Below are 22,975 nucleotides of genomic sequence, written 5' to 3'. Positions count from 1 at the left end.
CCAACACCCAGCCGGGGCGGACAGACCACTGCAACACCCAGCCAGGACAGAGCCCCCCCCCCCCACCAAACACCCAGCCGGAGCAGACCACCCAACACCCCGCTTGGTCGGACCCTCCCCAACACCCTGCTGGGTCGGATCCTCCCCAACACCTCGCTGGGGCAGACACCCCAACACCCTGCTGGGGCAGATCACCCCAACACCCTGCTGGGGCAGATCACCCCAACATCCTGCTGGGTCGGACCCTCCCCAACACCCCGCTGGGGCAGATCACCCCAACACCCCGCTGGGGCAGATCACCCCAACACCCCGCTGGGGCAGATCACCCCAACACCCTGCTGGGGCAGATCACCCCAACACACACCCCAGACTACCAACATCTCCTCCAGGCCAGCCTGGAACCTGGACCCAAGCCCACTTGGACCACCCCACCCCGATCCCCCGACAGACAGGGATGTGACCCAGGCGGGATGGGGCTTGGTGGTGACGGGCCGGGCTGGCAGTATTGGCAGGTTTGTATTGGTGATAAATCCTGGGAAGGTGGCAGGGCCGGACCTTGGGGTCAAGGCTGCAATTCCTCCTGTCGGTCTGTCCGTGCAGCCGGCCCCGGTATCTCTGGGCTCCGGGATGCTCCCGGTGTCATCCTGCAGAGAGGTTTCCCCGCCCGGGCGATCCTGGAGCCTCTCCCTCTCCCCGCCGCTCAGTTGACACTCACCTCCGCGTTGTGAAGCTGCAACACGGCGAGTACCGAGTCCTGGTCCTCGCTCTGCAGCCGTTCGATAACCCGGCTCAGCTCCATCCCCGCCCGGTCCAGAGCAGCAGAGCCCAGCGCGGAGCGGAGCGAGCAAGCGGCCCCGCCCCCGAGCCCCGCGGACCCCGCCCCCGAGCCCCGCGGACCCCGCCCCCGAGCCCCGCGGACCCCGCCCCCGAGCCCCGCGGACCCCGCCCCCGAGCCCCGCGGACCCCGCCCCCAGCCCCGCGAGCCCCACCCACGGCCCCGCCCCCCGCGGCCCCAGCCCCGCCCGCGGCCCCGTCCCGAGCCCGAGGCCTCGCCCCCAGTCCCGCGGCCCCGCCCCCCACGCCCCCGCCCCGAGCCCATCGCCCCACCCCCAGCCCCGCCCACGGCCCCACCCCAACCCCACAACCCCACCCCCATCTCCACTCACCCGCCCCCGAGCCCCGCGCCCAGGCCCCCCCACCAGCCCCGCCCCACGGCCCCTCCCCCAGCCCCTCCCCTCAGCACCACCGCCCCACCCCCGCCGCCCCACCCCTGAGCTCTGCAAAGTACTGTCCACACCCCTGTCAGCATCAACGTGGCCAAGGTGGAGATGGTTGACGGTTTCAAATTCCAACAATCTGTCCTGGTCCACCCACGTCGACGTTACCAACAAAAAAACACAACAGCGCCTGTACCTCCTCAGGAAACTAAGGAAATTCAGCATGTCCACATTAACCCTTACCAACTTTTACAGATGCGCCATAGAAAGCATCCTATCGGGCTGCATCACAGCCTGGTGTGGCAACTGCTCGACCCAGGACTGCAAGGAACTTCAGAGACATGAACACAGCCCAGTCCATCTCACAAACCTGCCTCCCATCCATTGACTCCATCTACACTTTCCGTTGCCTGGGGAAAGCGGGCAGCATAATCAAAGACCCCTCCCACCCAGCTTACTCTCTCTTCCAACTTCTTCCATCGGGCAGGAGATACAGAAGTCTGAGAACATGCACGAACAGACTCAAAAACAGCTTTTTCCCCGCTGTTACCAGACTCCTAAATGACCCTCTTATGGAGTGACCTCATTAACATTACACCCCTGTATGCTTCATCAGATGCCGGTGTTTTGTAGTTACATTGTGTTCCTTGTGTTGCCCTATTACGAATTTTATTTTCACATACTAAATTATCTGTTTGAGCTGCTGAAGAATACTTTTCACTGTACCTCAGTACATGTGACAATAAATAGATCCAAATCCAAACATTCCTGAAAATCTGCCCCTGCCTGCTGTCTGGCTGATACCCCCCTTTCCCTGACCCACCTTGCCTCCTTTCCCTGACCCCCCTTTCCCTGACCCCACTCTTCCTTGACCACCCCTTCCCCCCCCCTTTTTCCTGACCTCCCCTTTATATGATCCCCTGGTGTGGCCTGGTAGCACAGTGGTTAGAACTGTTGCTTCACAGCACCAGGGACCTGGGTTTAATTCCCGTCTTGGTTTACTGTCTGTGCGGAGTCTGCACATTCTCCTTTGTCTACGTGGGTTTCCTCCGGGTGCATTGGTTTCCTCCCACAAGTCCTGAAAGATGTGATTGTTAGGTGAATTGGCCATTCTGACTTCCGGAGGCGACCAAGGAGTGAGTGGTCGCTCATTTGGTGGCTCCCGTTCATGGTGGTTTTTTCGGACCTTTTCCCCGGTTGACAAGTGGATATGAGGCGGAATATAGGTGCAGGAGAGCGAGAGGAAAATATTTACCCTCTGGTGTATGGAGCTGAGGGCCAGAACCGATCAAAAAAGAGGGAATCAGTTGTTTGGAGCTGGTGTGGTGCCTGCGATTCACGTGGAGATGGCCGAGGGGCACGGAGCAGCCCTGTCGGCTCAGTGGTCGACAGAGCAGCTGGTGAGCTTCTTGAATGAGAAGTTCACCCAGCAACAGGAGAGTCTGGAGAACCTGACCCGGGCAGTGAATTCGATTAAGGAGGTGGTTGACTGCGTTGAGATGAGGCTGGCGGCCAAGGGTCAGGCGATCCAGAAGATGGAGGAGGTGGTGGGGATCACGAGGAGCAGTTTGCCCCGATGACACAGGAGATGGGGCTGATGCGCGATCAGTAGAAGCGCGGCTCCTGAAGAAGATCGAGGACCTAGAGAATCAGTCACGCAGGCAGAATATAAGGATAGTGGGCCTGCCGGAGGGGAGTGAAGGAGCCGATGCTGGTACATAAGTGGGAAGGATGCTGGAGAAATTGCTCGTAGAGGGCGCATTTGCACAGCCGTTGGATGTGGATCGAGCACACAGAGCGCTAATGAGGAAACCCAGGGGAGCAAGCGCTGAGGACAATGGTGGTGCGGCTTCACCGGTTCTTGGACATGGAGCAGATTATGAGGTGGCCAGGCAGACCTCAGACCCCAGGCTGCACCTGTGGGCAGTGAAATTCGAGTGTACCAGGACCTGGGTGCAGAGTTGGCCAAGAAGAGGGCGAGTTTCAACAAGGCCAAGTCAGCCCTCTGCAAGAAGGGGATGAAGTTCGGACTATTGTACCCAGCATGTCTGTGAGTGACCTACGAAGGCCGGGAATTGTACTTTGGATTGGCAGATGAGGCGGTAGAATTTGTCAGAGACAATGGACTGGCAGGAGAAGGTGGACGTTGAACTTATGTTCGGGGCCATTTCTTTCTTTTTAGGCTTCAGGTTTGTTTTTGTTCCTTGTCAGGGGATGGGGGTTTGGTCTCTGAGTTTGTGTTTGGGGAGGGGTTGTTTTTGGTTTGTTTGCACTAATGTTTGAGCAGGGGGTGGGGGGGAGGGCAATCAGCGGGGGTTGGATGCTAGGCGTCATAGGTGGGCTAGTTCACAGAAGCGCAATGGGGGGTGAGTGGAAGGTCAGTGAGAGATAGGAGTAGGGTTGTTGCTGGGGGCTCTGAGGGGGGGGGAGGTACTGCTGACAGGGGTAGGGCTTTTAAAATGTAAGGGGAGGAGGATCGATGACGGTGGGCACCTGAGGGTGGGCCTGGGGAGGTGCGGGGCATGGGCCGGAGGCCGGCCCAAGAGGGGCTATGGTTGATCAGCGGAGGTGGGGGGGGGGGGGGCACAGGGAAAAGGCACAGCGGGTGGAGATAGAAAGGCTTGTTGGGGAGATCCTGCAGGTGGACCGAAGATACACAGAGACAACGGAGGAAGGGCTGCTGAAGGAACACCAGAGGCTGCAAATGGAATTTGGGTTGGTAACCATGGTAAGGCAGCTGCGAATAGTGAGAGGGGCGGTATATGAGTATACCTGTGGGAGAAGGCGAGCAGGATGTTAGCGCACTAGTTGAGGAAGCAGGAGGCAGTGAGAGAAATTGGGAAAGTGAATGACACGGGAGGGAGCACGGTCTTGGACCCAGTGGGGGTGAATGGGATGTTTAGGGAGTTCTATGGTAAATTGTATAAGTCGGAATCCCCAGCCAAGGAAGAGGGGATGAGGAGGTTTCTGGGAGGGTTGGAGTTCCCGAAGGTTGATGAGGAGTTAGTGGAGGGTTATTGCATTGTAGAAGTATTAGAGGAGTTGGAGGCGATGCAATCAGGAAATGCCCAGACAGGTGGAATTCTATACAAAGTTCTCAGGGTGTGATTCCTGATTCCTTTTTGTCATTTGTTTATGTTGACATGCAGCCTAATGTCTGGGGTTTGGTGGGAGGGTGGGATTGTTGTTATTGAAATGGAGATTGACGTTACATTCGTTACTGATTATTGCTTATTGTTGGGTGTAAATTTGGGAGAAAATGTTAAAAAGCAGGAGAATAAAAATATTTTTAAAAAAGAAGTTCTCAGGACATTGGGACTGATGTTGAAAGGTATGTTATTCTCTCAGTCTGAATGAAGACTGAAGACTTACAGTTAACACAAGCTCTTTATTCAAAGGGTTCGTTCTGCTTCCAGAGCTCAATGAGGGTGGTTCTGAATGCAGAGGTGGCGGTCTTCGGTGTCAGAAGACTTGGGAGCCCAGGGGGTGAGAGAGGCCAATGTCCTGGCCTTTGCCTCCCTGGTGGCCCGGAGACGGATCTTACTAGGGTGGAGGGACTCGGAGCCCCCGAAGTTGGGGGTGTGGGTTAGCGACACGGCGGCGTTTCTCAGACTCAGAAAAATTAAATTTGCCTTGAGGGGTTCATTGCAGGGGTTTGCTCGGAGGTGGCAGCTGTTCATCAACTTCTCTGAGAACAATTAAGCTGTCATGAGGGATGGGGGGAAGAAGGGGAAGGTGAGGTATTGGAGGTGTTTGGGGAAAGTGGCACTGTTTGCGTAAGCCATGTTGGCTGTGGTTTGTGCTGAGGGGGTATGTTGGGTACATTATTGTGTTTTTGTTTGTGTTGAAATTTGATGTTTAAAATTGTTAAAATTATAGATGCCTTAATAAAATATTTTTGGAAAAAAAAGGAATTGGGCATTCTGAATTCTCTTTCTGTGCACCCTGGCACTGGAATGTGGCGACATGGGGCTTTTCTTCTGACACTAATAAAGATTAATATTATTTCCCTGACCCCTCCTTTCCCTGAACCACCTTTCCTTGACACCCCATCTCTGATCCCCCCTTTCCCTGACCTCTCTTTCCCTAACCCCGCCCCCTTCCCTCTCCCTGCTCCCTTTCCCTGACACCAGCCCCCTTTCACTGACACCCTCCCCTTTCCCTGTCACCCGCCCCCTTTCACTGACACCCGCCCCCTTTCACTGACACCCGTCCCCTTTCCCTGACACCCACCCCCTTTCCCTGACACCCGCCCCCTGTACCTGACACCCTCCCCCTTTCCCTGACACCCACCCCCTTTCCCTGACACCCGCCCCCTTTCCCTGACACCTTCTCCCCTTTCCCTGACACCCGCCCCCTTTCCCTAACACCCGCCCCTTTTCCCTGACACCCCTTTCCCTGACCACCCCGTCTTTCCTTGGCCACCCCCTTTCCCTGACACCCCCCCCTTTCCCTGACCACACCCCCTTTCCGTGACCACCCCCTCTTTCCTTGACCACCCCCTTTCCCTGACACCTCTCCTTTCCCTGACTACACCGCCTTTCCTTGACCACCCCCTTTCCCTGACCACACCGCCTTTCCCTGAACCAGGATGTTCCTGCTCCACAGTTGAATGGCAGGAGGCCCCACCTCCACAGTTTGATTGACAGGAAGCCCTTCCTCCATGGTTCGTTTGATAGGAGCCCCTCCTCCACAGTTTGATTGACAGGAAGCTCCTCCTCCATGGTAAGTTTGATGGGAGCCCCTCCTCCACAGTTTGACTGACAGGAAGCTCCTCCTCCATGGTTTGATTGACAGAAAACCCCTCCTCCATGGTTTGATTGGCAGGAAGCCCCTGCTTCATGGTTTGATTGGCAGGAAGCCCCTCCTCCATGGTTTGATCAGCAGGAAGCCCCTCCTCCATGGTTTGATTGGCAGGACACCCCTCCTCCATGGTTTGATTGACAGGAAGCCCCTCCTTCATGGTTTGATTGACAGGAAGCTCCTCCATGGTTTGATTGGCAGGAAGCCCCTCCTCCATGGTTTGATTGACAGGAAGCTCCTCCATGGATTGATTGGTAGGAAGCCACGCCTCCATAGATTGATTGGTAGGAAGCCACGCCTCCCCTGCATGCGGCCTTCCCAGGATCCAGCGGGCGCGGACATGGCGGAGAGAAACCGAGGTGAGAGCGTGAGCTCCGGGGAGAGGGGAAAGTAGCCGGTCCCGGGGAGAGGGCCCAGGACTGACTGTAATCCGATGATGAAGGCTGGTTGGTGTTTATTGTCCAAGCGCTGGGTTGGATGATTAGAGAGAGTCCCGGATACTGAATATTCCAACCGGACAGGATGAGAAAGTCTTTTAAACCCTTTCACCACCGTATTAAATTAACCTTAAAAATCACTGTCTCTGCCCCAGCTGGAATATTGATGACATAGTCAGCCCACGTCAATGTTTATGCTGTACTGGAGACTTTTAAATAAATCTTACCATCTATTTCATTTTTCCTCATGTGTTTGCCTGGTTTCTCCTATATTCTTTCAACTATTTCCTGTGGTAAAGAGTTCCACATTCTCGTCACTCATTGAGGAAACAAATTTCTTCTGAATTCCCTATTGGGTTTCTTGGTGACTATTGTATATTTATGGTCTCCAATTAGGCTTCTCTCCATAAGAGGAATCATTTTCTTTCCATCCTCTCTTCTAAAACTTTCTATCATTTTTAAAGCCTCTGTTAGGTCACCCCCTCGAGCCTTTTCTCAAGCAAAAAGAGACTTGGTTTGTTAATTTGCTTCTTCATAATTATCCTTGTGAATCTTCTGTGCACTTTTTCCAGTGTTTTGCCAGTATAGCCCTTCTATAATTTGAATTTGATTTATTGTCACGTGTACTGAGGTACAGTTAAAAGTATTGTTCTGCATACAGTCCAGACAGATTGTTCCATACATGAAAAAAGATCGGGCATGCATAAATGCACAATATAAATACAAAGGCATCAGGTGAGCATACGGAGTGTAGTAACAATAATAATCTTTATTGTCGCCAGTAGGCTTACGTTGCAATGACGTTACTGTGAAAAGCCCCCAGTTGGCACATTCCAGTGCCTGTTCGGGTTGTCATGAGAATGTCGCTTTAAGAAATGTTTGGCTGCTCATGTTACTGCAGTGATGTTAGAGTGTGGGTGGAGCTGAGCTCTGGCTCTGTTTTTTAGTTTCACTTTGAGAAAAGCTTGGGTGTGTCTGTGTTTTTTTGGTTCTGCTTTAAGTGTTGGAGCTGAAGCCAGACAAAGCAGCTATACTGCTGTTCTCTCTGCCATGAAAAGACTGTCTCTTGATCATTTGGTGAATTCAGAATTATAAATGTTCTTAGTAGTGACTTTAACCTGATGTGGTTTTGTAGAATGGTTTTGTTTTAAGTCTTATGGATGTTAAAAGGAAAGTAAGAATTACTTACTGTTGTATTCTTTGGGAGGTTGTATTTGAATTAATAGTTGCTAAGATGTTCACTGTTTTAAAAAGGTTAACTTGAGTTCATAGAATAAACATCGTTTTGCTTTAAAAAATACTTTTACATTTCTGCTGTACCACACCTGCAGAGTGGCCGTGTGCTCCCCATACCACAATCTAGTAAAATTTGGGGGTCAGGTGAACTCCGTGATACACTTTGGCGTTCTCTTAAACCCTGGCCTAAAACAGGGTACACAGAGGGAGAATTGAGAATGTCCAAATTACCTAACAGTATGTCTTTCAAGACTAGCGGGAGGAAACCGGAGCACCCGGAGGAAACCCCGGCAGACACACGGAGAACATGCAGACTCCGCACAGATAGTGACCCAGCTGGGAATTGAACCTGGGGGTCTGGTACTGTAAAGCCACAGTGCTAACCACTGTGCCACCATGCTACACTAGTCAGTAGAGAAGATGTTAGTATGGTAACCAAGACTCTGGAGTTCTGCATGTGATCAAACTAAGGTTCAGTCCAGATTTAAAATGCTGTAACTTCCCTCCTTTTAAATTCTAACCCTCTAGAAATAAAACCCTGTGCCAGGTTTACTTTTTTATGACCTTGTTCACTTGTGGAACAACATTCAGTGATTAGTGCATTCCAGATACTTTTATTCCTCTACCACTTAGACGTCCATGTGTTGGTCCATGGTTACACTTGGTAAAATGAAGTAGTGATTTGTGTTGCCTTCTGCAGGTTGTGGCTGACTCAAGGACTCTTTTAATGCTCGCCATCAACGTAGTGGAAAGACCTGCAAGTTAATGCTGCCAAACAGATTGAGCATCACAAACGCATAGAATCCTTACAGTACAGAAGGAGGCTATTTGGCCCTTCTAGTCTGCACCGACCCTCTGAAAGAGTACCCTCTGAAAGTGTACCCTACGTAGGCCCATTTCTCCGCCCTTTTCCCATAACCCCACCTAAGCTGCACATCTTTGGACAGTGGGAGGAAACCGGAGCAAACAGAGGAAACATATGCAGGCACAGGGAGACTGTGCAAACTCGAACACAGTCACCCAAGGTTGGAATTAAACTCAGGTCCCAAGCGCTGTGAGGCGTCAGGACCACCATGCAATCAAAGTTTGAAATGGAACTTGAACCCGATTCTTCTGCCTCAGAGGCAGGGATACTACCCACTGCACCACAAGTCCTCCCACTCTGAATTACTGGATGCAACAGCAAGTCTTTTTTTACATTTCGGTTCAGCAAGAAGTCGATACACGTTGTAAGAACGCCATTCCCTCATCCTCTTCACCTATCTCTTCAGTCCACATAATATCAGGATAGTTGAAATTCCCTCATGATTATTATTCTGTGTTTTTACTCTATTCCCTAATTTGTCTGCATATTTCTTCCAAAGCCTCGCTTCTATTAGCTGGTCTGTACACTACAGCTATTAGTGTGATCGATCCTTTACATTTTATTGCTGTCCATATTGTTTCTATTTTTGTCTTGCTGTTTTATTATGGTCACTGTGTGCTTTGCTTTTTTTTTAATAAATATTTTATTGAGGTAGTTTTGGTATTGTAACAACGACAAAATAAACAATGTACATGAAACTATAAACACAGTGCAAAAGCTGTCTCCCTTCCTTACAGGTCCCACCTTTATTAACCCCCTACTCTAAGCTAAACTAAACCCCCTCCCCGCCCCGGGCCCTTCTGCTGACGATTAATTTTCTGCGAAGAAGTCGATGAACGGTTGCCACCTCCGGTGAACTCTAACAGTGACCCTCTCAAGGCGAACTTGATTTTCTCCAAACAGAGAAAGCTAGCCATGTCTGATAGCCAGGCCTCCGACTTCAGGGGCTTTGAGTCCCTCCAAGCTAATAGTATCCGTCTCCGGGCTACTAGGGAAGCAAAGGCTAGAACGTCTGCCTCTTTCTCCTCCTGGATTCCTGGGTCTTCCGGCACCCTGAAAATTGCCACCCCTGGACTCAGTGCAAACCTTGTTTTTAACACTGTGGGCATGACATCTGCAAACCCCTGCCAAAATCCCCTAAGCTTTGGACATGCCCAGAACATGTGGACATGGTTCGCTGATCCTCCCGCACATTTTGCCCACCTGTCTTCCACCCCAAAGAATCTGCTCATCCGGGCCACTATCATGTGAGCCCGATGAATGACCTTGAATTGTATCAGGCTGAGCCTGGCACATTTTCCCGGCGTGTTGACTCTACTCAACGTGTCCGCCCATAGACCATCCTCTCTCTCTCCTCCCTGTTCCTCCTCCCACTTGCGCTTCAGCTCCTCGGTCTGCGTCTCCTCTGACCCCATAAGTTTCTGGTTAATGTCCCACCCTCTGGAAACCACCCTGTCCTGTATCCCCCTTAGCGGTAGGAGCGGGAAGGTTGACACCCGTTTACATAGGAAGTCCCGCATCTGCAGATACCTGAATTTGTTTCCCCTCGCCAATGCAAACTTCTCCTCCAGCGCCCTCATACTTGGAAAGCTCCCCTCTATAAACATATCCCCCATCCTCTCAATCCCTGCCATATCTGGAACACCCCATCCATACTTCCTGGGGCAAACTGGTGATTATTACAGATTGGGGACCAGACCGACGGTCCCTCTGCTCCCCACATGTCTCTTCCATTGCCCCCAGACTCTCGGGGCCGCCACTATCACGGGGCTGGTGGAGTACCGTGCCAGTGGGAACGGCAGAGATGCAGTTACCAACATCCCCAGACTGGTGCCCTTGCATGAAGCCACCTCCATATGCTTCCATGTCGACCCCTCCCCCACCACCCACTGCCTGATCATGGCTATATTCGCCGGGCAGTAATAGTTACTAAAATTTGGCAGCGCCAGCCCGCCCTCTCCCTGACTCTGCTCAAGCATTATCTTCCTTACTCGCAGGGCATTGCACGCCCAAACAAAGCCAGCGATCACTTTGTTGACCTGTTTAAAAAAGGACCGCGGAATAAAGATGTGGAGACACTGAAATACAAACAGGAATCTCGGGAGGACCGTCATCTTCACCGTCTGCACCCTCCTCACCAGTGACATTGGAAGTGTGACCCATCTCCGACAATCGTCCTTCATTTGGTCAACTAGTTGGGCCAGATTTAATTTATGCAGCCGGTCCCATTCCCGCACCACTTGAATGCCTAGGTACCTAACCTAAAGCTTCCCCCTACTAATCTAAACGGCAGCTCCCCCAATTGCCTCTCCTGTCCCCTCACCTGGATTGCGAACATCTCACTTTTCCCCCTATTTAGCTTATACCCCGAAAACTGGCAAAATTCTCATGATTTCTTCCATCCCCTCTGTTGGGTCCGATACATACAGAAGCAGGTCGTCTGCATAGAGTGAGACTCTGTGCCCCCCCCCCCCCCCCCCCCCCGACCAGCCCCTTGAGGCTCTCGGAGAAATTGCCAACGGCTCTACAGCTAGCCCGAACAACAGTGGGGAGAGAGGGCATCCCTGTCTTGTCCCCCGGTGCAGTCTAAAATAGCCTGATGTTGTCCTATTCGTCCGTACGCTTGCCACAGGAGTCTGGTACAGCAGCCTGACCCAGTCAATAAAGCCCTGCCCAAATCCGAACCGTCCCAGTACCTCCCACAGATAATCCCATTCTACCCAGTCAAAAGCCTTTTCTGCATCCATTGCAATCACTACCTCAACCTCCCTACTCCCGGGGGCATCATGATGACGTTTAACAACCTTCTTACATTGGCCACCAACTGCCTACCCTTAACAAACCCCCAAATCCACATTCAACAGGGATATCGGCCTGTAGGACCCACACAGCTCTGGGTTCTTGTCCTGCTTCAGAATCAGCGAAATCGTGGCCTGTGACATCGTCGGGGGCAGCACCCCTCTTTCCCTTGCCTCATTGAACAACCTCATCAACACCGACCCCAATATCCCAGATAACTTTTTATAAAACTCCAGTGGGTACCCGTCCGACTGCATGGCCTTCAGACCCTCCACTACCTCTTCCAACCCGATCGGGGCCCCCAGCTCTTCTACCAGCTCCCCGTCCACCTTTGGGAAATTCAGCCCCTCCAAGAAGTGCCTCATCCCCTCTAGCCCAGTAGGGGGTTCCGACCTGTACAGCCTGCTGTAGAAATCCCTAAACGCCTTATTCACCTGTGCTGAATCTCCAAACAGGTTCCCATCTCCGTCATTTACTTTCCCTATCTCCCTGGCTACCTCCCTCTTTCTAAGCTGCTGTGCAAGCATTCTGCTGGCCTTCCCTCCATGTTCATTAATCGCCCCCCTCGCCTTCCTCTGCTGCTCCATCGCCCTCCCTGTGGTTAACAAGCCGAACTCCACCTGTAGCCTCCGCCGTTCCCTTAAAAGCCCTGCCTCTGGGGTCTCCGCATACCTCCTATCGATCTGTAGTATCTCCTTTACCAGTCGGTCTCTCTCTGCCCTGTCCGCCTTCTTCCTATGGGCCCGCATTGAGATCAGCTCCCCTCTGACCTCCGCCTTCAGTGCTTCCCAGACCACCGCTGCTGAAATTTCCCCCGTGTCGTTGACCTGCATGTAGTTCTGAATACATTTCCTCAGCCGCTCACACACCCCTTCGTCAGTCAAAAGTGCAACATCTAACCTCGAATGCAGGCGCTGATTACTGTCTTTAGGTCAATCCAGTGCGGAGCATGGTCTGACATTGTGATCGCCGTGTACCCCATGTCCACCACCCCTGCCAGTCAGGCCATGCTCAAAATAAAGAAATCAATCCGGAAGTACACTTTATGCACGTGTGAGTAGAAGGCGAACTCCTTCACCGTCGGCTGCCCAAATCTCCATAGATCCACCCCCCCCCATCTGCTCCATGAACCCTTTTAGTTCCTTTGCCATTGCTGGCACCCTGCCTGTTTTCGAGCTTGACTGGTCCAAGCCAGGGTCAATAACTGTGAAGTCCCCTCCCATGACCAACCTGTGCAAGTCCAGGTCCGGTATCTTCCCCAGCATCCTCTTGAAACTCCACATCATCCCAATTTGGCGCATACACATTTACTAATACCACCTCCAGTTTCCCACTGACCATAATGTACCGACCTCCCACATCTGAGACTATTCTACTCGCTTCAAACACCACCCGCTTATTAGCAGCAGGAGGTTCAGCTGGAGCGAGCTCGGAGGCAGAAACTGGGGTGACAGAAAAGATTTGTGGGAAACAAAGAAAGTAGTCCTGCAATGCTTGCCTCAGCAATTTATATAATTTACATTGCACTCAGCATCCAAACTAATTTGAAATACACCACTTACTATGACCTTGGTTTGTTTTATTTAATTCAAATTCATTGCTTTTATTTTTCTGAGCAGAATAACCTTGCTTTTAATAGGAATTGATTTTGGACACAGGGCATACAGTTAAGGTATAACGAGTAGATCTGTTTATCTGTGTGGCTTGATTGTGGTGCTTGTGTCAACGTGGCAGCCTAGCCTTGGAGAGTTCCAGCTCTTTCAGACACTAATTGCTACTGTTTGTACAAAGTTTGTTTCAACATCATTCTGAGTAAAGCATGTTTATGAGGTTGCATAGCACTTTCAAACCAGGAAAGTACTTTTGAAATGTTGTCACTTTTGAAAGGTAGAAAACATGGCAGACGATTTGCAAACAATAATGCAATAATGACCAGATAATTTGTTTGTGACGTTTGTTGAGGGATAAGTAGTGGGCGGCACGGTGGGATACACTACTGCGCCAGGTACCTGGGTTCCATTCAAACCTTGGGTGATTGTTTGTGTGGAGTTTGCACATTCTCCCTGTGTCTACGTGGCTTTCCTCCCAGTGCTCAGGTTTCCTCCCTCATTCCAAAGATGTGCAGGTTAGGTGAATTGGCCATGCTAAATTGCCCCTTGGTGTTCAAAGGTTAGGTGGGTTCTGGGGATAGGGCGGAGGATTGGGCTTCGGGAGGATGGTCTTTCGGAGGATCGGTGCAGACCTGATGGGCCAAATGGCCACCACCTGCATTGTATGGATTCTATGGTGTCAGATCATATGACAACTCCCTTTAGTCATCATCTAGTGCTGTGGGATCGTTTACCCATCTTAAAGGATCCTGGTTTAATGTCTCATGTGAAAGACAGCACTTAAAAGAGTATGATACGGCGCTCCCTCATGACAACTCTTCCAATGGCACAGTGCTCCCTCACGACAGCATGGCGCTCCCTCGCAATGGCCCCTCCGATGTGACAGTCCCTCCGGTTATGCCATTGGGCAGAATTAAATGATAAGTTATTGGAGCTTGTAACAATGGTAATGTAATAATTGTGGAGGACTTGAATTTTTCATATGGACTGAGCAAGCAGAGTTTGTAGAATGCGTTTCTGACAGTGTCCTGAGGCAATATGATATTGGTCTAACTCGGGATAAAGCTATTTTGCATCTTTTATTGTGCAATGAGGCAGCGTTAATTAGTAAACTCGTAGTAAAAGATCTTCTGGGGAAATAGCGATCATTAAACAATTGAATTCCATAGTGTGTAAAAGTGACATACACCATTCACAAAACCATCTTAAAGCTATTACAGAGGTATGGGGGGAGCTGGCTTTGGTTGATTAGACCAATAGATTGAAACATATGGTGGTAAATAAACTGAAATATTAATAGAAACAATTAAAAATCTTCACCAAAAATCCGTTTAATTGGAAAAAAACTCAGCCAAGAAATATCCATCTTTGGCTTGCGAAGGGAGTTAAGAATAGTAACAAATCAATATTAAAAGCTTATTATGTTGAAAAGAATCATAAGTCGGGGAAGTGCGGCGGGCACAGTGGTTAGCATTGCTGCCGCACAGCGCCGAGGTCCCAGGTTTGATCCCGGCTCTGGGTCACTGTCCGTGTGGAGTTCGCACATTCTCCCCGTGTCTGCATGGGTTTCACCCCCACAACCCAAAGATGTGCCAGGGTAGGTGGATTGGCCACGCTAAATTGCTCCTTAATTGGAAAAAATGAATTGGGTGTTCTAAATTTAAGAAAAAAGAATCATCGTAAGATTTTGGAATATTTTTGAAACCAGTGAAGGGTCACCAAACTGTTGATAAGGGGAAATATATATTGTTAGTCAAGGACAGTATTACGGTGGCAGAAAGGAAGTTTGATGATGACTCGTCTACTGAGGTAGTATGGGCTGAGGATAGAAACAGGAAAGGAGAGGTCACCCTGTTAGGGGTTTTCTATAGGGGTTTTCTATAACCTCCGAAAAGTTCCAGAGATGTAGAGGAAAGGATCGCAAAGATGATTCTGGATAGGAGCAAAAGCAACAGGGTAGCTGTTATGGGGGACTTTAACTTTCCAAATATTGACTGGAAACGCTATAGTTCGAGTACTTTAGATGGGTCCGTTTTTGTCCAATGTGTGCAGGACGATTTCCTGACACAGTATGTAGATAGGCCAGTGAGAGGCGAAGCCATATTAGATTTGGTTCTGGGTAATGAACCAGGACAGGTGTTAGATTTGGAGGTAGGTGAGCACTTTGGCGATAGTGACCACAATTCGATTACATTTACTTTAGTGATGGAAAGGGATAGGTATATACCGCAGGGCAAGAGTTGTATCTGGGGGAAAGGCAATTATGATGCGATGAGGCAAGACTTAGGATGCATGGGATGGAGAGGAAAACTGCAGGGGATGGGCACAATGGAAATGTGGAGCTTGTTCAAGGAACAGCTACTGCGTGTCCTTGATAAGTATGTACCTGTCAGGCAGGGAGGAAGTGGTCGAGCGAGGGAACCGTGGTTTACTAAAGCAGTTGAAACACTTGTCAAGAGGAAGAAGGAGGCTTATGTAAAGATGAGATGTGATGGTTCAGTTAGGGTGCTTGAGAGTTACAAGTTAGCTAGGAAGGCTCTAAAGAGAGAGCAAAGAAGAGCCAGGAGGGGACATGAGAAGTCCTTGGCAGGTAGGATCAAGGATAACCCTAAAGCTTTCTATAGATATGTCAGGAATAAAAGAATGACTAGGGTAAGAGTAGGGCCAGTCAAGGACAGTAGTGGAACGTTGTGCGTGGAGTCCGAGGAGATAGGAGAGGTGCTAAATGAATATTTTTCATCAGTATTCAGAGGAAAAAGACAATGTTGTCGAGGAGAATACTGAGATTCAGGCTACTAGACTAGAAGGGCTTGAGGTTCATAAGGAGGAGGTGTTAGCAATTCTGGAAAGTATGAAAATAAATAAGTCCCCTGGGCCGGATGGGATTTATTCTAAGATTCTCTGGGAAGCTAGGGAGAGATTGCTGAGCCTTTGGCTTTGATCTTTAAATCATCTTTGTCTACAGGAATAGTGCCAGAAGACTGGAGGATAGCAAATGTTGTCCCCTTGTTCAAGAAGGGGAGTAGAGACAACCCCGGTAACCAGTGAGCCTTACTTCTGTTGTGGGCAAAGTCTTGGAAAGGTTTATAAGAGATAGGATGTATAATCATCTGGAAAGTAATAATTTGATTAGAGATAGTCAACACGGTTTTGTGAAGGGTAGGTCGTGCCTTACAAACCTTATTGAGTCCTTTGAGAAGGTGACCAAACAGGTGGATGAGGGTAAAGCAGTTGATGTGGTGTATATGGATTTCAGTAAAGCGTTTGATAGGGTTCCCCACGGTAGGCTATTGCAGAAAATACGGAGGCATGGGATTCGGGGTGATTTAGCAGTTTGGATCAGAAATTGGCTAGCTGGAAGAAGACAAAGGGTGCTGGTTGATGGGAAATGTTCAGACTGGAGTCCAGTTACTAGTGATGTACCACAAGGATCTCTTTTGGGGCCACTGCTGTTTGTCATTTTCATAAATGAGTGAGTGAGCATGGGTGAGTAAATTTGCAGATGACACTAAAGTCGGTGGAGTTGTGGACAGTGCGGAAGGATGTTACAAGTTACAGAGGGACATAGATAAGCTGCAGCGCTGGGCTGAGAAGTGGAAAATGGAGTTCAATGCAGAAAAGTGTGAGGTGATTCATTTTGGAAGGAATAACAGGAAGACAAGAGTACTGGGCTAATGGGAAGATTCTTGATAGTGTGGCTGAGCAGAGAGATCTCGGTGTCCATGTACATAGATCCTTGAAAGTTGCCACCCAGGTTGAGAGGGTTGTTCAGAAGGTGTACGGTGTGTTAGCTTTTATTGGTAGGGGATTGAGTTTTGGAGCCATGAGGTCATGTTGCAGCTGTACAAAACTCTGGTGCGGCCGCATTTGGAGTATTGCATGCAATTCTGGTCGCCGCATTATAGGAAGGATGTGGAAGCATTGGAAAGGGTACAGAGGAGATTTACAAGGATGTTGCCTGGTATGGAGGGAAGATCTTATGAGGAAAGGCTGAAGGACTTGAGGCTGTTTTCGCTAGAGAGAAGATGGTTAAGAGGTGACTTAATTGAGGCATACAAGATGATCAGAGGATTAGATAGGGTGGACAGTGAGAGCCTTTTTCCTCGGATGGTGATGTCTAGCACGAGGGGACATAGCTTTAAATTGAGGGGAGGTAGATATAGGACAGATGTCAGATGTAGGTTCTTTGCTCAGAGAGTAGTAAGGGCGTGAAATGCCCTGCCTGCAACAGTAGTGGACTCGCCAACACTAAGGGCATTCAAATGGTCATTGGATAGACATATGGACGATAAAGGAATAGTGTAGATGGGCTTTAGATTGGCTTCACAGGTTGGCGCAACATCGAGGGCCGAAGGGCCTGTACTGCGCTGTAAAGTAGTTCTATGTTCTATATATGAGAGTACACTCGTCATGAATATGAAACAGATTGTCGAGGCTTTTACAAGTATAGTAAAAAGAAGAGTTGTCAAAATAAAAAGTTGGTCCCTCAGAGACAGGAGAATTTATTATGATGGGTAATGAGGAAATGGCAGACATTGAACAAATATTGAGTGTCTGTGTTCATGGTAGAAGGCAAAATATGCAAGCAGAAATTGAAGGTAACCTCAGGGGTATTAAGAGTGAGGAAACCATAGGTAATTAATATTCACAGAGAAAAATAACTAGAGAAAGGTAAGAGGCTAAAATCCAACAAACCCTCAGCACCTGGTGATCTCCATTCTCGGGTTCCAAAAGAAATAATTGCGGAGATAGGAGATATATTGTTTATGATTTTTCAAAATTTCTTCAATTTTAGAATTTTAGTAGATCAGGAGTTAACAAATGTAACCATTATTCAAGAAAGAGAAAACCGAGAACTGTAGACCAGTTAACTTGACATCAGTCACTGGGAAAATGCTGGAATCTATTATTAAGGAAGTCTTAACAATACATTTAGAAATTAATCGTATGATCAGACAAAGTCAACATGGTTTTACAAAAGGGAAATTGTATTTGACACATTTAGTAGAGTTTTCTGAGGATGTAACTAGTAGGGTCTACAAAGGGAAATCAGTAAATGTAGTGTACTTGGATTTCCAATAGATCTTTGATAATGTGCCATAGAAAAGGTTAATATGCAAGATAGGGGCTCATGGAATTTGGTATAATGTATTGGTATGGATATGTGATTGAATCACAGGTGGGAAGCAAAGAGTTGAGAGAAACAGGGCATTTTCAAGTTGGCAGGTTAGTGGCGTGCCATAAGTATCAGTGCTGGGGCCTCAACTATTTCTAATCTATATTAATTACATGAGAGTTGGTTCCATGGTTCTAAAAAATGGCAACAGCGTGGGTTTGATTCCCGTTCTGGCTGAGGTAGACTCAGAACCACCTTCTTTGCCCTGTCCCCATGAGCAGAAAGCTCTTAACTGCCACTGACAAAAACTGCCAAGGAAACAACCCTGGGTGAAGCATCAGCAGATAATGAGCCAAGGACCTGCCTTCAGACAGAGCAGACCGAGACAGAGAATAATGTATTTAAGTTTGCTGACCTACAGTACAAAGCTAGATGACAATGTAAGTTCAGAGACCACAAAGAGTTAAGTGAATGGGAAAATGGTGGTGGGAGGGGTATAATGGCAGGTAAGTGAATGGGAAAATGGTGGTGGGAGGGGTATAATGGCAGGTAATGTGAAGTTACTTGCTTTAAAAAAAAAAAAATCTGCTTTTCTATTTTCATACTAAAGGTGAATGTTGATGTTCAGAGACTTGTACAAGGAAGATATAAGCATACGAATTAGGAGCAGAATAAGTCACTCGGTCCCTCGAGCCTGCACTGCCATTCAATAAAATCATGGCTAATCTGACTGTGGCTTTCATGCCACTTTCCTGTCTATCCTGATACCCTTTGACTCCCTTGTGAGTCAAGAATCTATCTACCTTTGCCGTAAAAATATACAATGATTCTGCTGTTTCCACTCTCTATGGAAGAGAGTTTCCCAGACTCCTGACCTTCTGAGTGAAAGCATTTCTCCTCATCTCACAGAAAGTTAGATGGTAGTGGTCGTGGGTTTGGAAGGTGCTGCCTGAGAAACCTTGGCAAGTTACTGCAGTGCATCTTGTACACATGGCTGCTACTGTTCGTCAGTGGTGGAGGGATTGAACGTTTATGGAAATGGTAGCAATCAAGCCGGCTGCTTTGTCCTGGATGGTGTCAAACTTCTTGAGTGTTGTTGGAGCTGCACTCATCCAGGCAAGTGGAGTATTCCATTACACTCCTGACTTGTGCCTTGTAAATGGTAAACTGGCTTTGGAGGGTCAGGAGGTGAGTCACTTGCCATAGGATTCATAGCCTTGTATCTGCTCTAGTAGCCACAGTATTAATAACAGCTTTTGTCACCACTGATTCTTAAATTAGTTGACTTTGGTTACTGCCTTGGAGATGAAAAATCACTAGTTACCTTCTAACTTTGAATTGATCTGGAGCTAAAAAGATGATGGTGTTGGAGAATGAAATGCCTTTGTCGGCAACAAGTGTTTTGGCTTCAGTAAGGATTTGCAGCTTTGTATTGATTTGTGCTGTGTGGGTATACAGGATTTCGCACTGGGGCTGCCCCAAGTAGAAAGTGGAGACTTTAAACGTGTCAAATTTCTTGACTGCACCAAATTTCCAGAGTTGAGAGAGCACTGTGTGATCGCATAATATTACCTCATTATTTATGTATTCCCCAAAAGTAACCGATGCATTTTAATTGCGAGTTGGCGTGGCGGTGGCATTGTCGTCATTGTTCTGGGATTTAGTGTTTTTTATAATCTATACGTAGGTTGTAACAGATGAGGTGGAGTTGATCTGTTAGTGTATTTGTCGTGTGACTATAGTCTCTGCTTTACAGTCTTCACAGATCAATTTGGAACACCCACAATTATTGCACAGAGAGTAGTTTATGTTGCTCAGTGACCATGGAGTAAATGTAATTGCAGACGAGGTAATTCTCTCCATTGTCCTGCTTGCATAATTTAGCGAGGAGACAGTGATAATTAAACTCAATATCCTGGTATGAATGATGGGAGTACTGCAGATGGTGCCCAAGAGCATTGACGGTGTCTGATTTAGTTGTGATCTGATGGAACATTACTCTTATTAGTTTCTTTCCCTGGTGCACAATATCGTGTGTGTCAGCCAGCGGCACTCCATGCTCTATTCCATTCCTGCAAGGCAGCTTGTGGCAGTGCGAGCACTCAGGCTACCAATTTTGCAACAGACCTTTCCTCATTCCCCAGGACGCTGGCTAACAGGCTTATCTAGAAGCATGCCTGTCAAAGTCCAGATCAGGGAGACAGACAAAAACCATGAAACTACCTGTTGTGCCTATTTATAAAGAACTGGTAGACTGAGTGAAAGGCTGGGTGGATTATTCAGAATGGATTAGTGCAGGAAAAGCCATCATAGAATGACTAAGAATGGAGTAAGACTGAGGAGTAAAATTGTAAATATAGGACAGAGTCAGCACAGCAGCAGAAATACACTTGAGAGAGGAATGAGAGCATAAGAAATCGGAGGAGGAGTTGGTTATTCTGTCTCTTGGCCCATCATTCTTGATTGTTGGGATTTCTCTATTAATGAATGCGAGAAAACAATCTGCTGATTAGGAATCGTGAACCAGAGCAATATTCGTGATCTCCCGCAGAGGGCACTAGCTTCTTGCCTGCCTGTCTCCAACAACTGTAATAAATGTCAGACCCAAGTTATAATAATACAGCTATTTAAACCTCATTCTCTCTGCTCCCACACTGCACTCACCTTGGATGTAAAAGATCCCATTGCACTATTTCAAAAGAAAGCAATAACGTTCACCCTCGTGTTCTGGACAATGTTTATCCCTCAATTAATGTCACTTAAAACAATTACTCCTGGCAAAGATGAACAAACTGACTAGATCACTGTGTGATTCTGCCCTCTCCAGCTCAGAGAAAACATTCCATTGTTGGTCAATCACTTGTTTATTTATTTACTTTAAAAAAAATAAATTTAGAGTACCCAATTCATTTTTTCCATTTAAGGGGCAATTCGGCGTGTTCAATCCACCTAGCCTGCCCATCTTTGGGTTGTGGGGGCGAAACCCACGCAAACACGGGGAGAATGTGCAAACTCCACATGGACAGTGACCCAGAGCCGGGATCGAACCTGGGACCTCGGCGCCGTGAGGCTGCAGTGCTAACCCACTGCGCCACCGTGCTGCCCAAATCACTTGTTTATTGTCGCTCACTTTGTCTCCAACATTCTTCTGTTAATCACACAGTAGCAAATTCAGTGTGATTAGTGTCTCCTACAAAGAATAGCTGGGTGAACAGTTGTTCTATTCCACCTTGAACATGGAATCTTTTGGAACCATCTCGGTCCATCTTGCAGCTGAACTCCACCATATTATCATTTAATCATAGAATTTACAGTGCAGCAGGCCATTTGGCCCATCGAGTCTGCACCGGCCCTTGGAAAGAGCACCCTACACTTCCACCCTTTCCCAGTAACCCCACCTAACCTTTTTGGACACTAAGGACAAGTTAGCATGGCCCAATCCACGTAACCTACACGTCTTTGGACTGCGGGAGGAAACCGGAGCACACAAGGAGAATGTGCAGACTCCGCACAGACAGTGACCCAAGCCAGGAATCGAACTTGGGACCCTGGAGCTGTGAAGCAACTATGCTAACTAAACTGTCTGTTTGACACAACCTTATTTTGTACAGATACAAGTGGAGAGAGAGAGGATTATATGGACACAGACCTCTTATTTTCTGCTTTTATCTTTCCTGAGATGTGGTTCTCTCAAACTGCATACAGTACTCCAGATGAGGTCTCTGTCTAACTAAAGCGCCATTTCTGCTACTTGATATTTCAACTCCCTTGAAATAAATAAATACCACCAACCATTTTAATTACCTTTGTATCAGTGCATTAACATTTAGTGATTTGTGTACCTGGACGTCCAAATCACTTTGCTCTTCCACAGCTCCTAGTCTACTGTCATTCGGAAAATATTCCCATGCCTTTCTCAGATCTAAAGTGGAGGATCTCGCTCTTTCCCACAATCTACCATAATTTTTACGACTCAATTAATTTTATCTTCTGTCCAATTGTAACTTCCTTCTCACCTACACAACTTAATGTTCCTCCTAAATTAGTATCATGTATAAACCTAGATGTATAACTCTCCCTTCATCCAATCTATTGAAAGTGCAAAATTGAGGCTTCCGTATAGATCTCAGATAAATCATTTGTCAAGTTCTGCCAATTCACTCTCTCAAAAAAGCAACGAATAATGAGATTATTGTTAATAACCCTTTGTCATTCATCACATTTCTTCTGGAAGTCCCTATAGACAACACCCTTATCCACCCCGTTAGTGAAAAAAATCAACGTAATTAATCAGACGTGACCAGCCTGATATAAATTCATGCTGACACTCTGATCACTTGTCATTGTTTAAATGCTCATTTACTCCAGATTCCAGCAGCTACAGGACTGTAATTTCCTGGCTTCCCCCTCTATTTTGGCAGCCTTTCTCTTGACATAGTCACAGAGTTTTACAGCACAGGGAGGGAGGAGCCCTTTGGCCCATTGTGTTTCCAACAGCCCTCAAGCACCTATCTATTTTAATTTTATTTTCCAGAATTTGGTTTGTAGCCTTGTATGCTATGGCATTTCAAGTGCTCATCTAAATGCTTCTTAAATGTAATGAGCGTTCCAGCCTCTACCACCCTTGCAGGCAGTAAGTTCCAGACTCCCATCATCCTGGGTGAAAAAGATTTTCCTCAGATCCCCTCTAAATCTCCTGCCCATTACCTTAAATTTATGTCCCCTGGTCATTGACCTCTCAACTAAGTGGAAAAATTTCTTCCCACCTACCCTACCTATGTCCTTCATAATTTTGTACACCTCAATCAGGTTTCACTGTTCTAAGGGGAACAACCTCAGCCTAACCAGGCTCTCTTCATTCCTGAAAGATGTGAGATGAATGTTTGCGCCTT

At 48.0% G+C, this 22,975-nt stretch overlaps 2 protein-coding genes across 2 annotated transcripts in view; one reads left to right on the top strand and one right to left on the bottom strand.

Moving 5' to 3' along the window:
- The window catches only part of LOC119971827 (synembryn-A-like), a 48,957-nt gene extending 48,104 nt beyond the window's left edge, over nt 1-853 (bottom strand). Inside the window, exon 1 of the mRNA XM_038808024.1 lies at nt 716-853. Within this exon, the coding sequence (XP_038663952.1) occupies nt 716-799 (84 nt within the window). The 5' untranslated portion in view covers nt 800-853. The remainder of the gene's footprint in view (nt 1-715) is intronic.
- A 5,419-nt stretch (nt 854-6,272) lies between these two features.
- The window catches only part of bet1l (Bet1 golgi vesicular membrane trafficking protein-like), a 54,497-nt gene continuing 37,794 nt past the window's right edge, over nt 6,273-22,975 (top strand). The window contains exon 1 of the mRNA XM_038808023.1: nt 6,273-6,379. Coding sequence (XP_038663951.1) covers nt 6,328-6,379 — 52 coding nt within the window. The 5' untranslated portion in view covers nt 6,273-6,327. The remainder of the gene's footprint in view (nt 6,380-22,975) is intronic.

This window comes from Scyliorhinus canicula, chromosome 9, assembly GCF_902713615.1.
Source record: "Scyliorhinus canicula chromosome 9, sScyCan1.1, whole genome shotgun sequence".
Taxonomy (NCBI): Eukaryota; Metazoa; Chordata; class Chondrichthyes; order Carcharhiniformes; family Scyliorhinidae; genus Scyliorhinus; species Scyliorhinus canicula.
This window is presented reverse-complemented; position numbering and strand designations above follow the sequence as displayed.